General features: G+C 40.4%; 1 protein-coding gene across 1 annotated transcript in view; it reads right to left on the bottom strand.

Moving 5' to 3' along the window:
* Nucleotides 1-14,980, bottom strand: part of LOC140694223 (uncharacterized) — a 124,184-nt gene extending 109,204 nt beyond the window's left edge. The window contains exons 1-4 of the mRNA XM_072957592.1: nucleotides 14,704-14,980; nucleotides 14,305-14,425; nucleotides 9,100-9,209; nucleotides 7,631-7,754 (exon numbers count right to left, since the gene is read on the bottom strand). Coding sequence (XP_072813693.1) covers nucleotides 7,631-7,707 — 77 coding nt within the window. The 5' untranslated portion in view covers nucleotides 7,708-7,754; nucleotides 9,100-9,209; nucleotides 14,305-14,425; nucleotides 14,704-14,980. The remainder of the gene's footprint in view (nucleotides 1-7,630; nucleotides 7,755-9,099; nucleotides 9,210-14,304; nucleotides 14,426-14,703) is intronic.
* Between the last annotated feature and the right edge of the window lie 1,640 nt (nucleotides 14,981-16,620).

Consider the following 16,620-nt stretch of genomic DNA (forward strand, 5'->3'; position numbering starts at 1 on the left):
GGTTTAACTTATAACACAAGGAAAAGAGATCTTACTAAATGCCTTATGCAAGTTTTGGAAGACATATTTAAGTAAGCCTTAAAGTTTTAAAACATGGAATTCTTTGTTTACAGCTCTTCTCACTGATACAAAAATGCCATTTAAGGAGATAAAATACGGCCTGGGTGAGAGAGCAGTTCTCTGGGGACCTGGAAGACAGTGTCTTTGTCTTGCACATCAGAAATATAAATACAACAAACAGTGACCTAGGACTGAGTCTAATTAGCTCAACGAAATAAACCTTAAGGCCAAGAAATTTTTGGCATATTAGAACTCAGAACTCTGAAGGGTCCCTCAGACATTGTGAAGAAATTTTAACTGTCTGTTTCATAAATAGTAAGCCTTAATGATTTGAGCAAGCAAATTCAGCTTACTCCAACTATTATTATACCTATCTTATAAGTAAGTTTTAAAGTGAAGCTATGAGATCTCTAGCTTTTTTCTGATTATAAGCCTGTGTACACATTATAGAAGTGAGATATTTCTACTGCTAAAGAAAAAAAATTCAAAGTCATAGAGCTCTGCTTAATTGACGTAAAAATATAAGAGCTTAAACATTAAGTATTTTTAAAATAACAACTGAACAAATTGACTTTCAGCGTCATGTGAAATGGAAAATATTCAATATTAAGATAATATTTGATATTGTTTAGTTTAAGTATGTTCTAATTAATATAGACATCTTTAAAGTCATCAATATTATGTATAATACCTTTACTGTACCTAGGTTTAATGAAAGTCAAATAAGATCCTGTTATATCTGTTGCAGATTTGTCAAAAAAAAAATAAAAGTAATGTGCTGTGGTAAAATTTTAAGTAAATTAAATGCAAATGAGATGAGAGCTTTGGGTAAATATTTAAAATATATTTTTAAAATGTATGCTTAATATAATCTCTAAGTGTTTGGTATCTTTAAATTCTAGTGTTGTGCTAAATTAAGTTAAATGACAAGATTTTATTAAATTGCTATGCCATTTTCAGATAAAATAACATTGAAATACGAATTACTTAACATTTAACTTCCTCTTACAGTGAAACTAAAGGTATATAGAAATATTAATAAATGGTTGGTGCCACACTGAAATAGTCTCTATTAGTAAGGGAATGATCTCAGTATCCTAGGAAAGTAATATAAATGCGTAAAGGAAGATATAAGAATGGAATTATATTTTGTTAATGAAAAATAGTGACTTTCTCCTGAACCTGGTTACTTCTGAATAGAAGAAAAATAAGGGACACACTAATATAAGTATAGAAAGCTGTGGAAGGCTTGTGGAAAAGGAACCCTGAGGGAAGAGTTTTGTACATGGTCAGAATTGGCTAAGTTTAGAAACAAATTGGGCAACGTAAATGAATCTTAGAAGTAAGCTGGTACAAGATTAGAATTGTTTTTCTCTCTGTTAAGAGGAAAAAATTTTCTTAAAATGTTAATCCTCCTTCAGTAACAGATTGTAAAACTTCTTATACCACTTAGCTGATCTGTTCTGCCTTTACTTTTGACATATTTTCTTGTTAATGTATTAGTACTACTTTACAGTGATCTATATGTTTATCTGATCAAGTGTTCTGAAATCTTTCAAAAAGCTCCCCAAATATAAAATTCTAATTAATTAAATAAAAATTAATTTAATTAATTAAAATTCTTTTAATCTCCAGTTAAGTTTGGGATGCTACAGAAGGCCCCTGAAACATCCCAAAGAGAGATTTTTAACTATAAAGTTTCATTTGGCATTTTAAATAACATGGAATTGTCAAATGAATCATAAAACTTCTAAGGTTATATTGAATGAGACAATATTATTAATATAGATATTGTAGAAATTATATGGACTCCCTAAAATTCTGGTATATCTGAAATGTTACCAGTGATAATTATGGGTATAGTGAACAGATTTCTTTATTGATTATAGTGTAACGGTGTTTAACCATGCTTTTAAATCTTTTGTCATTTATAGACAGTTAATTGTTTTCTTCTGATGGTTTTGCAAAATGCTTTCTCTTCAAGGAGATTTACTGATTCCTAATAAATTTCACACTATAGCACTGAACTAAACTGGGTAAGACATTTTAAAGTTCTAATGAAAACTCTCATTAAAAGAATTAGTTACATGGGACTGATTAACCTGCTGAATATGGTTATAATTTTTGATATTGTTTGAAATACTACTGGCTTTTAACCTGTTTCCCAGACGTAAAGAATCTCTTCTCCTTAAGCTAGTTATGGTTCACAGCAATTTGATAAATTATACCTATGTAATCACACTTGGAACACTTATCTTTTCTCTCTATCTGATCCCTCAAGAGACTAAAAACACTTAGGTCCCCAGTGGCTCTATCAAACAAATTAGGGAGATCATCTCCTAACAGATATAGGAGTATAAAGATATTTTAAGGATTTTAAAGAGAAAAGAATTTACCTAAATCTGTAAGGCAGAAACCCATGAAAAGCCTTGACGTGTCTTTCTTGGCCTTAGCAAACCTTAACATTCTACCCTGAGACTCCGTATTAAAACTTCCAACACAGCCAATTTAAAAAAGCCTATATGATCAAATAATCAGACTTAACTTGTAAAAAATTAATCTTGATTTGGCTATATTTGAGAAAACTGAGGGTAACTTAAGAGAGAAAATAAATTATATTTTAGTGGATATTAAATTCTAGTTTTGTTAATTGAGGTCCATATTTACTAAGACACTTCCCAGATCATTCCTTGCTGTTATGTCACATTACTGTACGGTTTAATTGAATTATGAAAAGGATACTCTAGGTTTGTTTCTGAAGCTCAGAAATCTATCCTTGGGTAAAATTCCGATGCCCCATGACCTGCAGCCAGGGGATTATACATACTGCAACAGGCATGACTTAAAGAACTGTCTCCAACCTGAATGGAAGGACCCTTTTTCAGGTACTCTTTACCAGACCATACACACCAAAGCTGAAGGAAACGGAGTCTCGGATTCATTTCCTATCTGAAACATCCCCTGCAGTGCACTGGCCTATCGAGTGCTGCTCACCTTAAAACAATGCCCAAATGGAGAAAAAGCTACCAGACCAGGATGAGAAGAAGACGACATCTGAGCCAGACAGCTGACCCAAGACACCGGACCAGGACTGTATACCAATTACTTTGATAATTTCTCCAACCTTTGATTATGATCTACTCCACTTGTCAAGTTTATGATAAATTACCTATGTCTAGTACTTCTGTGTTACCTTGGTGGGTTTCCCTACTCCAAGGCTCTAATTAGATAGCCCTCAGAAACGTTATTCTAAAAAGAATTTATAGTTCTGTTTAGGCCACTGTTGATCTTACAAGGTGGGAGATTTCAACTGGCCAATTAATACCTGCTCTGACCCTGACCATAAATATGAACTTTCTCATAGGATCAAACTCAGAAACACAAGCAAAATTTTAACCCAAAAATACAACTTCTCGACTATTAAATTCTTACTCGTGACTTTATTAACGTTACTAGCTGTATTACTTATATCCTGTCTATTTTATAAAATTGTTGTCTGTTACATTTCCCAATGTGTAACTAGGCCCACAAGATTGATGATGGCTAAACATCTTGAAGAAACAGATAAAATTTATAACCCTGAATAAAATAAATATAATAGTGTGATTCTAGGTATGGGAATGAGCAAAGATGGGTAAACACTTTCTGTATCATAATAGACTAGTAAGACAGGTGATCCAGAGAACTTTTAGTATCAACAGGGCCTGACAAAAAAAAAAACTTACACCTTGAATGGCAACTTAGAAGATTCTTCACCTGAACTAGGAATGAGCCATCCTAGCACCGTGGGACAAAATTGGTCATGAAATTTCTCTCAAAATATTGGTCAAATTTAGGACCAAGTGGGAGCACTGTGAATGAAAATACTACAATGTGCATGAAAATACTGCAACCATGACAGTAAACAAAGAATGCTGAATCCGAGTCATCAGCGGCTGCTGCCAACCCCCAGCGAGTACATGCCTACAGCCCGGCCTCTCAGCCACTCACATTGGTGCCCTCTGAGCAGACTCAGAGTAAGAAAGGACAGGATACTGGCCCTAGATAGCCAGGGGCTTGCCAAAGGAATGAATTCAATGACCCAAATGTTTGCTTCTCACCATACATAGAAAAGCAGTAAATACTTGAACTTGAGATATCTGGTTTTCTTTAGATAACAAGCAATATTTTATTGTTCCAATTACCTGGTCTTTGTTGTAAGCTTCTATATATCCTAGCTCCTCCCCTACCTCTTGGGAGCAGTCCCTCAGAGTGATCTGAGAGGCTGTCATCCCGGCTCGAGTCCTCCAGCCAAATAAAACAAAGCCCTTAACATATAGGCTGAACATTTATTTCAACGACGTTCCAGAATAGACACAACTCATCAATTCTGTAATGGAACACACTGAATCAGGAACCAAAGCGTGTTTTAGTCCGGAAAATCTCCGGGTTCCTATTTCTTCCTGTCATTATACAATCCCTCTAGAACTCATTAATTTGCTGTCTGCTCCTCTGGCAACAAAACTCGTAGAAGACTCAACTCAGCAGAGCGCCCTAATGGGGAGAACACCCCGCAGAAGCACTGCAGGCTGCCTGCCCTCCTGCATGCTCTGCTGACCCTTGGTGTCCTCCGTGGAGACCAGGCCAACAGAGCTGTTCCTAACAGCTACAAATTCGCACACGTTAAATAAATCATTTTATTTTATATGATATTTTACGTATATACACATCTCTGAAAACAGCTTTGCAGAAGCTCAAATCTTCAACATCAATCCCCAAAGGCAAATCCGGTCCCCAAGGGGAAACAAGACTTAAGACGACGCTAAGGCCTCCAAAGTCCTCTCAAGGACCGTCAACCAAACTGCCTGCAGGTCTGCAGCTGCAGGCTGTTACATGTCTGCTTTTAAAGCAACCCCTTCCTGCCCTCGGGTATTACAGTGTCCCTCTATGCCCTCCCGTCTCAGGGTAAAAGCAGCCGTTGCAGAACCTTGCAGGGAAGCACTGACAGGAGTCGACAAAGAGGATCAGAGCTAAGCTAATACTTCTGATGACACGACCTTGTCACTGTGTCACTTTACAGATGAAGATATATAGAGAGAGAGGTGGGGTGATATTGCTCAAAGTCACACAGCTAATAAGTGGCAAAGTCTATAACTCTGCTCTTCCCTTCGGCGTGACGTCCCAGCTGGGACGCCCACAGAGTTGTCTCATGCCTGCCTGAACAATCCTCTCCTGTCACTCATAACCCACCACAGGGTCTGACCCTAGCCTACCTTTTCAGCATCTATTCCCTCCAGTCTCTCAGGAACAAGGCCGTTTGGGCCACTGTATGACTTCCGGCTCCCGGAAACATCAGTGCTCATGCTGGTCTTGCCTGTGCATCCGGCCCGCTGCTCAGAGGCTCTTCCTCCCCTGCAGGAGTACGTTTCCACTCTCCGCAGGGACACCTCCTCAGGGGAGCCCTCTTCTCGCTCTCAGCACGGCAGGGCCACATCCCGAGCTGCCCCATTAGGACAGTGTGCGCCCAGGTCTGTTTATCAGACCAGCAGCATCAGAGCTAGGGATTATGCCCGGGCTACCCTGCAAAACTACTGCCCGCCACACAGCCCCCAGCCAGCAGGTCACCTGGAAGTCACAGCAAGTGCCCCACCCAATCCAGAAGCCTCTTCATTTGCCAGCATCGCTGATGACTGGTTTCCAAACTTTGGTCAGTTTCGCACAAAACTGCACCTTCAACTTTGAAGCAGAGGGTTTCGCTTCTGCTCCCCATCCTTACTGGTAATGTCAAGGAAAACAAAGAGGCCTTTTCTCAACACTTTTATAATGACACCCTCCCACCCACAATACTCATATGCTCAAGAGCTTTGGATCCACGTGATTTTCTTTCCCTTATAAGCGGCTCAAAACACTGCGGGATTCCTTCTATTTAGAGGGTATTTGTACTCAGTTTATCGGCTTTAATCTGTTTTTGTCTCTCTTCAATATCCCTAGCAGTTGCCACCTCTTACTCCCTTCAGCAGCCTCCCTCCCAACATCTACTCTAGGAAATCAGCTGTGATGAGGGGCCCTGGGGCAGTCACAGACGATGCAACTAAGGCAAAGAGAGGGTCCATAATTTGCCCGAGAAGATCAGCTTCAACCCCCAACAATGTGTGTCACGTCCCTGTGTTTAACTCTTATGCTAAGCAAGATAACTTTTTGTAGATTATGGTTATAAACAGATGAGGTATAAAAATACATACAAGGACACACATCTACTCTAAGATGCTCACTAACTCCACTATTTTGTTTCTACTTATTTCTATTAAAAAATATTAAGAACCTCTGCAGTCAGTATAGCAAAATGTTACTGGGCTTTAAATCCAGAATATAGAGGTGTTAAATGTGTCATTACTCATACTTATTTGTATGTTCACAATACAAAATTATTTGAAAGTCCCTCTCACCTCCCCCTACTCACTAGTGGCTCTCACCTGAGCTCCCAGACCACACATCTAACAACCTTTCACTTTACCCACAGCTGAACTCATCAGTTTTCCCCCAGAACTCCCTCTGCAGCTTTCCCTCCTCAGAGCACAGAAGGACCATCATTTACCTCATTAATCCACCCAGAAACCTGGGCCTTACTCCATCCTGCATTCACAGCCAGCCTTCATCCTTTCCTTTTTACCATCTAAACATGCCTTCAATATGTTCGCTTTTAAACACTGACCGTCCCACCGCTCAAGTGGAAGCCACCAACACTGCCCACCTGGACTCACGAGTCTCCTAAGTGGCCCCACAGCCGCTCTCCCCTACTTGAGACAAATGGGACTGTGCCACTCCCGCGCTTTTTGGACTCTTTTAAGACCCACTCTTCTTAGAAGAAACTCCAAGTTCTTCACCAGGTGAAAGTCTTTGCCATGAAATTGTCTCCTCAGGGAGGGCAGGACCCGCCCTCTCCCCTCGGCCCCGCCCTCTGGCAGAGCATCAGCTTGGGAGGACCTGCTGAGCTACACCAGCCTGTATTCCAAACCTGGTCTGAGTTCTTAGCAAACTGCTTCACTTATCCATACAATTCCAAGGTAAATTAGAAAGATTTTAGATGTTGAGCTAGACTATTGATTTTGGGATTTTGCACTAGCAACCTGCAAGGACATGTTCTAAAGATTCTGTCTTCTTAAAACCACACCCAGGTTAAAGGAGTATTTGTGGAATGTCTTCGGAGGAAAAGGGACTGTACTTTTACAGGCTTTATGTTTTATAACATGAACAACCCGGACAGGGTCACAAATGGAACCGCCTCACAAGTGACAGAAGACAGGTGAGAGGCACAAAGCAACAGGTTGCAAAGATGGTAAGAGTAAACATGATTCTCCAACCCCCCCCAAAAATTTTTGAAACAACCAAAAATTCTGAATTTTAAAAGTAAAAGAGTATCATATAGAGAAATGAAATAAATAATGCTCTTCATCAGGGTTTCAAGATCTCACTCCAGAGTTTTTAGCAGGCCATACTGAATCCTAGCACAGAAAAATCAAATGGACTTGTAGTGAGAAAGTTCCAGGAAAACTGCAGTAATTCCTCCACTTGTGTAAGGACATACACTCACCTGCTGAAGGTGAATGTAAACCGCATTCTGGATAAATTCGAAAGCTTCCAGGCTCCGCTTCTGGATGCCAAGGACATGGACAGCTTGGAAGCATGCTTCTAACTCAGTCACCGGCATTTTTACACTGCAGGGGAAACGGAGGCACCCAGTCAAGAGCAGAGATGTTCCTGTCGTGTCTCACAGGCCGTGCCTCGGGGATTCAGTGCCCTGCAGCAGCCCGGCCCCAGGCAAGGACCAGCAGCGTTTTCCACCCAAGCAGGAGGGGCACTGTGCTTGAGAAAGCCCATCTCCGATGGGGGCAAGAGGGGCTGGTGGGGTTCAGTGAACCTATAAATGCCCACAGAAATATGCCTGCATTCATTCAAGTGATGCAAACAACTGTAGCAGGCTATTTAACAAAATTTCAATTGTCAGTGGAAATTTTGCCATTCCTTTCCGCTTGTCCCCTGCACTCTGAGACAGGCTTAGGCTCTCTTACACCTGCAGCTCTGTGCAATTGTTGTGAAGTCATTTTACTTTACAGATACCACGGTTCTGCCCAGGGTGATATCCAGCCCAGAGAGGTGGCCCAGGCCAATTTAAAGCTATGTGGCTTGCGTGCAGGGACAATTACAGGAGCTGGTTCCGGAGCCAGGCCCCTCCCCACCTCTGCTCCCCTCTCTCCCGAGGCCCCACTGCCAAGCACTCAGGCTCCGTGATCTTAAGTCCTACTCTTCTACTCTACTCCAAACCCTTTTCCTTTTCTTTTTTTTCCCTAATTATTCCCAGCTGGAGTGATTTTTCAATCTCAATATCTGAAAAAAATTCCTGCAGCCGAAAAAGAGGTCTCCAGAGGTCAATGCCCATATGCTGGTTCCTGAAGAGAGCCCCCTGGCTACGGGGACCCTCACCAACACTCACGGGGCATCAGAGATGTTGCAGGGTCGGCCACCCCCTACAAGAGTTTGCTGTCACCCCAATGCCTGCACAGCATCCCTGCTCACAAAATATAGTTGGTACACTTATCGGTTATTAAGAAGCAAAAATACAAAATTGCTCATATTTCTTACTAATATTATCTATGAAGCTGGAAACGGAATTGTAATAAAATGTAACAGTTTTTACCCTATGTTAAATCTGTTCCTTTGAGTTTAAACCTGTGCCCTGTTTCCTAGGCTCAGACTTGGTAGCTCTGCACCATTTGAAAAAGAAAGTTGCCTTTAGCCTGAAATCTGCAGGAAAGCCTATTCTCCTGGCCCTGATCTTTAAAAATGTTAGCTCATCTGCACTTCTGTAGAGATGGCAAGTTGCATAATAGAGAATAGCCTTTGTTTTTTTGGAGGTTTTACAGGGGTACCATAATTTGATCCACATGGACAGCTGCAAGAACAGCGGATTCAAAGGACAAACAATTCATAAAGCAAGAAGTATGCAACAACCAACCACAACCCCCCCCCCCTTTTTAGTATAAAAGGAGACTGAATTCTTACTTGGGGAAGATAGTTCTCCAGGACATCAGTCTGCCGTCTTCTGGGTCTGCCAGCATTGCAAGTGAAGTCACTATTCCTTGCTCCAACACCTCATCTCCCGGTTTATTGGCCTGTCATGCGGCGAGCAGAACGAGTTTGGACTCGGTAACAAAATGACTGCATTGGAGGTAGTATGTCTCCAATGTTTCCTCGTTTCCAATATGTAACATGCACATCATTTATGATCTAGTGCAAATAATTCATCAAAGACAACCACAAAAAGAAACTATACTCACCTAGCTATCAACACTGAAGTCACAACCTGTCAATTTTATATGATGTTGAACAACACAATGGAAAAACCTAACATAGGGAGTTGATTCCACGGAAATAAAATTATTTCTACTCCTTCAATACTTTTTCTTTTCTTTTCTATTTTATTTTGTTTTGCTTATTGAAAGGAAAATAAAAGTCAAGTCATTTTATTTCACGTATTTTTGTTATAGCTACATTCTTTAAATACTACAAAGAGATTTAAACTGCAAAAATAATCGTTCATATAATAGTATAAAGATATATACACAATCAATGGGGATTAGGAAAGGAATGGACATTTACTAAAAATCCACTGCAATCTTGTCTTTTACAAGCATATCCTGGAATATAAGCTGTATGATCCAGGGGGCCCCACCCCCATTCTCACTGTTGAGTCCCTTAGCAATCAACTACTAAGGCACCAGCATAGAACCATGTGATCAGTATTTTAGGAATAAATTAGGGAATTAGCACATTCAATTCTAAAACAAAAACCCTAAAATAAATACTGAACTTATTTACAGATAAAGAAAATTGGAACCAAAAAAGTAGTTATTTCCCCAAGGTCACAAAGCTAATAACTGGTAAAGACAAGATTTGAACTCATCTGCCTGATTCTAAAAACTAAGGTGGAAATCCCATTCGACTGGGGAGGGTCCAGCAGCAGAGCCTATCACCCTATCTTTGTTCAGATCTAGCCTTAGACAGCCTGAGACAGCACCCCATTCCTATGGAACTCGAGGGCAAATGATAACAATAAGGATTTTATATCCAGCAGTTTGTTAGGTCTCATTTATATAAAGTGTCAGCAGGTCAGCAGAAAAACTCTGGAAAATATGAGTGGGTCCAGAGCTTTCTGCTGATTAGTAACTCAGTCTCTCAGGATATAGTGACCTTCCCATGAGAGGCCTCATGGACATAAACTAAAGGCAGCTGAGCAATGAAAACTAACAAGAACCTGGAACTCAAGCAAGAAGGTTCCCTGCCATCCCCCACCCAGTTGCCTCTTCACCCGCGTGGACACGATGGCAGGAGACCCAGATTCTTGTCCAAGTTACATCATCATGGATTCTCATCCATAATAATGTATGACTCTATGCCGCCTTATGTCCATTAAAACTCAAATATGATAACACCAATATCTCAGCAGAATATCTATGTCTCCACTTCCTGTCTTCTAATAGGAGAATATTTTTATGGACAAAAAGCAGAAATCCAATTTAAAAAACCATGCACGAAGCCAGGTGAAATTCTGCTTAAGAGACTGCTCTCACGCTGAGTAAATGAAAACTCAGAAAAAGTGGCCCTTCTCCCTCAGCAAATGGGAGGTAGCCTGATGTGTGTGTGTGTGTGCACGTGTGTGTGTGTGTAAATCAAATACAATGAATTCTGGGATGTGTACAGTTTTTTTAAGTCACTGTCATTTCATGGGAATGAGCCAACATTTAAATAATTTGAATCTAGTGTTCTGAGAGAGTCTCGGGCTCTTGGTGGAGGAGGTGAAAGGGGAGAGTGAAGGAGGAAAGAGGTACATGAAGCAAAGAAGTAAGAATACTGCCAGGGAAAGGCAAGACGTTAGTTTTGTTCTTCCTTGCACCACATACAAATTAGGGAGTCGCTTTCTGCTGATGACTTATCGAGCACTGAGTTGCAGGAGAAGAGGGGACAGCTCATTGCTCACTGAGCTTGTGACTGTACGTGGCATCTTATAGACACAAATCATTTACCCTGATCAAACACTCTAGCAGCAGGCTGTAATTCTTCTGTTTTGAGAGACAACAAAGCAGGAGTTCAAACAGGATGCATAACTTGACAAAAGTCAGAGGTCCAGTAAACTAAAGAGGATTAATTCAAACTCAGATCTGAATGCAGAGTCTGATCTTCCCACTCCCAGGACTGGAAAATCCTTAACACAGGCTCCCCAGCTCCCCTGCATTGTTCCTGGCACCAAGCATTTGCCATGGCAATGGTCACCATTTCTCACAGACACAGCGCTCTGTGCAGCAAATGACCTTGATCAGACCTTGATCATCTACCTGCCACACCCACCAGGCTTCACCATACAGGCAGGAAAGCTGGCTTTCAAGTGCATACAAAGCCATTCCTTGTCTAACCTGGGCTCTTCTGTGGTTTCTCCAGCCTAAAGGCAGCCATGAAACTGCTCACAGTTTGTACATGAGCCACACTACCTCTCTCCATCTGTCTCCCCACCTATACTACTTAGCTATGAACATTTTGAGAATCTTTGACACAAATTTTTAAAAACAAAAAAGAAAGGATTCTGGAACAACTACTTAATACTTACAATTTTAAATGACAAATTACAAAGTGAGTATTTACAAACCGAATCTTCCTTTCTAAATTTCAGTTTTAAGCGTTTAAAAATATAATAGCAAAAAATTTTCACTTACAAAATTGACAAAAACATAAACAATAATCTGGAATAAGTTAAAAAATAATGCCCATGTTCTAAATGGAGAAACTTCAGGGCTGTACTGAGGGGTAAAGTAAGAGGTGAGAATGTAGAGACATCAACAAATTGCATGGAGGAAAGCAGTTTTGTAAAGATGTAAGTTCTCATCAGAATAATTCAAAACTTATTGAAAACTCCCATGACAACTCCAATCTGATTTTTTTTTAACTTGAACAAAATATTTTGGAATTCTTCAGGAATAATAAAATCATAATACTAGACAAGAAAATTTGGGATGGAAGAAAAGAATGAAAAAAAATTCAGACTGCCAATTATTAAATAAATTTTTACAATATGTAAGTTATGGTGCTGGAGTAAGAAAGGCAGATTGACAGAAGGGAACCATGAGCTCAAAAAGAGACTCTAGTGTACATAAGTATTTTGTAAAGGTGGGATTTCAAATCAAAGAGAAAAGTATGACTTCAGTAATTGTCCTGAGACAATCAGACAATCACCTAGAAAGAATAAATACTATTCCTCTCATAAGGACCACAAGATAATTTACAGACAGTGATGTAAATATAAAAAAGTACTAATAACAGCAAATACAACACTTTGCTCTTATTAACTCAACTTACCCTTACATTAACAAGTACTATTATCATCTCCATCTTAGAGATTAAAAAAACCTACAGAGGAGATTTATTCCAGTATAAGAAATTATTTTTAAGAATAATTTCAAAGATAAAACACATAAGGAATACATTTATTATCATAAGAATATTTTGAGACACTACCAAAATTAAAATCCTCCTAAACAAAATGAAAGGCAAGAAATGACAAGAAAAAGCTCTGTGATACATGTTGTTGAAGACAAGAAGTTAATGTTCATAACATACAAAGAGCTGTCACAAAGCAACAAGAAGCTCCCCCACTTAAATGTGTGCAAAGGATAAAAGGAATCATTCATTTTAAAAAAGTCAAATGGCTAATGAGTGAAAAATGCTCAATACCTCACTGGTCATCAAATGCAAACTAAAACAATGAAAAAGCACTTTTGCTCATCATATTGGCAAATATTTTTAAAAGATATTCTATCTAGTGTCCATCTGTGGGAGAAGAAACCATGAGCGACATTTTCAGAGGATGACATGTTAATGGATATGTAAACTCTGAAAAACGTACGTACACACTGACTCAACACCACTTCTACGAATCGTTTCCTTTAGGAAAAAACAAATTTAGTCCAAAAAGATGTACCCATCAGGGCATTTACACAGCACTGTTTACAATGGTGGGAAGAAAAACTGAAGTGAAATCATATCCAGCAATAGAGAATTGGTTACATAAGTAATTGTGCATCTTTTCATTCCCCTATGGAAGGAATTTCTAGAGTTACTTGAATGGAGTCTGTGATGAATGTAAATGTCACATCCAGGGACTAAATTTCCAGAAGCCTTAACTAAAGGAATACTCATAAAAGATCACAGGAATGTCTGTACAAGAAGGATGCCAGTCAAATATCCTTTCTGACAGTGGAAAATGGAGAAAACTTAACTGTCCACCATCAAGACAATGATGTGGTAAATCACGACGAGCTGCGAGCAATGAGGGAGCCGGCGTTTCACCGTGGTCCAGGGCCTTGTCCACAGCATTCTCTCACCAAAGGTGTGCGTGGGAAAGAGACCACACCCGCAAATCAGGAGACCCCTCCACTCTATCTGAAAGGGCCGTGTGAGTCTGGAGTGGGAGGACGTCTATGATATACACCTGAGTGATTAAAGCGAGCTGCAGAAAAACATATAGTATGGTCTCATTTTTAAATAAAGCATATATACACACACGTATACATGGAATTCTCATATGTGTGTATATATGTATGTCATAGGCATAAAGTTCATGAAACATATATATCAAAGTTTCAACAGTTTTTACTCTTCGGAAATAAGGGGAAGGGAGGTAGGGCCTTCCTCTACCACCACAGTTCTCTTTTCAGTATTTCAGTTAAGTATACTTGGAATTTAAAAGTTTATTTAAGTCCGAAGTAAAATGGACAATGCCTCCACAAGACAGAATACTATACTGGTCATCAAAAATCATGCCAGAGGAGATAGAATATTGTAGAAAAACATATAAAAAGCCGAATGGAAAATGGAGGTGTCCACACAGTAAACAGTCACAGAGTGCTCTCTGGTTTTTTATGACAGAGGTGATCCACACTGATGAAAATATACGTTAACGTGTTAATTATTATCTTTGAATAGCGGGACAAGGATAGCCTCTTTTGCCCCCTTTTTCAGAGTTATTATTTTAAATGCACATTCTTTTTCATCTGAAAAAAGCATTTGTAGGTGTGTAGTACTATGCATTGGAGAATAATACAAGAATACTTAGAGAAACAAGTAACTAGGAGACAAAGCAGCAGCATCACACAATGTAGGACGGGCGATCCTGATTAACACCACGCAGTTACATAAGGACCCACAAAGTGAGAGCACCTGCTGTAACAGGGCGTGGCCCCCTTCTATTTGTCAGCAGTGTCTTCAGGGCTGAGGCAGTTCTGAGCACGGCCAGTGTCAGTGCTGGTGTCTTGATTGATGCTACTGGGGGTGAGGGCACCTGCAAGCCGAGAGGAAGAACAGAAATCATCCTCTGCCTTTTCTGTCTTGTTTCTTTGTTACTTTAAAAGAGAGCCATATATAAGATAAACCGTGTATCTCCCCAAATGAAATTTCAGTAATGAAACCGTTTTTAAAGACTTCACAGCTTATATTCTGCCTATAACTGTCTTTTCAACAAAGATCATATTTATTAAATGTTAATTAACTCAGTTAATTAACTCCCTGTTGAAACATTCTAGTAAAGAACATGAAATGCAGTATGTAAAAGAACCACACCTGCAGTGACTAGCTCAGCTGTCTTGACGGCAGTGCAGTCAGCCCCCACCATCCCGTGGCCCTGAGCTCCTGATGCTGGTAAGAGATTACGCTGCCGCCTCAGATGGAGAGAAACGGTGAAAGCATTTCTTGAACCCTACAGCACTGACAAAACATAACTGACAAATCCCAGGCCCCTTTGAGGCTCTCATTTTCTGTTTCTGGCCAACCCCCATCAATGAGCAGAACCACCCAATCCCCGAGCCATGGGACTCACGTGGGAAGCAGTTTTGGAGAAATTTCCAGGTATAGAATGTAACCAACTATACATAGAACTCTGAAAAAAGAAAAGATGCCATACTCTGATTTTGGAAGACACTCAAAATATTCTCCTAAGCCTTAGTAGCTGGAAAGGCTGGGCTTCTCCTAAGTCACTTATTTATTTCACAGCCAGTAAGCATCTCCCTCAAATCCTGCTTCCCTGTGTCTGCTGGGAGCTTGAAGCACACTGCTGCTGTCGATCTTATAAGTCACATGGCAGAGGCATGTGTCTCACGCCTGCAACCCTCACACAGGCTCGCCTCCTAGCCTCACTGTCTGAACTGGGCCCCATTTTCTCACCTGTTTATTTGGTATCTGTTCTTCTGTAAGCTACCTGAAATGCGTTTTGGAACATGTCAGAAGAAGCAGTGGGTTGAGGAATGGACAGATTGAGAGGTGAGAGATGGGCAGACAGAGAGAGAGACTCCAAGAAAAGGGGAACAAATAAAATTTCCTATGCAAAACCCTCTTCTAATCAGGGAAGGAAACCACCACGGAAAAGTGTGAAGAGGCAGGTAGCTTAGGACTGTTTCCTGGATTCCATGAAAAGTAACACCAAGAGATGAGAGGGTAGAACTTTAAATAGTAAAAGAAAAAAAGCACGCATGCTTGAAAAATATATCTACAATATGTACTTTCTAAAGAATAGACTGAAATCAGCAGGACCCAATAACATTATACTTGGGTATTTACAGAAGTGAGAATCCCATCTCCAAACCACAAGGCATCCCTTCAGAGCACTGACAGTCTACATGGGGCGGTCATAAAGCCATCACCGCAAAAGCTATGCTACCCTGCACTTACGAGGAATGAGCAGCTGTGCTCAGGCTGCCCACGCGCGTCATTTACACCCCACAGCACCTCTACGGGGGGGACGCCTAGCGAGCCCCGTCTCTGCAGGACAGAAAACCAGTTCTGGAGAGGCTAAGCCGACTTACCAGTTCTCCATCTCACAGGACTGGTCTCTCCAGAGCAGGACACGAACTCGGACCCACGATTGTAACCATGGTACTACAGTGCTTTATGTGCTGTTTGTGTGTATAATACATTTGTTTCTATCACGAAAGGTTATTTAATAAATGATCGGTTGTCTTGTCTATCTCATTAGCTCACAATCAATCTTTATACTGTTGAATTGTACTCTTTTCCCCTGAAGAAAGGAACGGAAACAGCGGGGGTCAGAAAGAGGTGGGGCTCCATTCTTTATCTGGGATCTCATCTCATCGAAGTCCCCAAACAGGGAAAAGGAGCAAATGTTCTCTTTATCTTTTAAAGAGAGGGCTCCAGTGATGGTGACTTATTCAATTACAAAATCAAGGCTGGGGAAAGGGCACATGAAGCAACTAGAGCAGTATCAGCTGTAGGAAGGTCAAAAGTGCTCACGGGAGGGCTCAGGGGGCAGCCTCATTTAATTTCAATCAATAAAACAATAACAAACTCTAAAAATACTGGCCTACAATGGATTAGCTCTTTCTTGACATCTAGCAAGTTTCCACAGCCCACATGTAACATTATCGGGAACCAGTGAAAGGAAGAGTCCACAGACAAGGAAAATCAATGCCACAGGCAGGCTGAAACCCAGGCTGGAGTTTAGGAAGAGAAAGGGCATAGTTAAGA

This window comes from Vicugna pacos, unplaced genomic scaffold, assembly GCF_048564905.1.
Source record: "Vicugna pacos unplaced genomic scaffold, VicPac4 scaffold_20, whole genome shotgun sequence".
NCBI classification, from domain to species: domain Eukaryota; kingdom Metazoa; phylum Chordata; class Mammalia; order Artiodactyla; family Camelidae; genus Vicugna; species Vicugna pacos.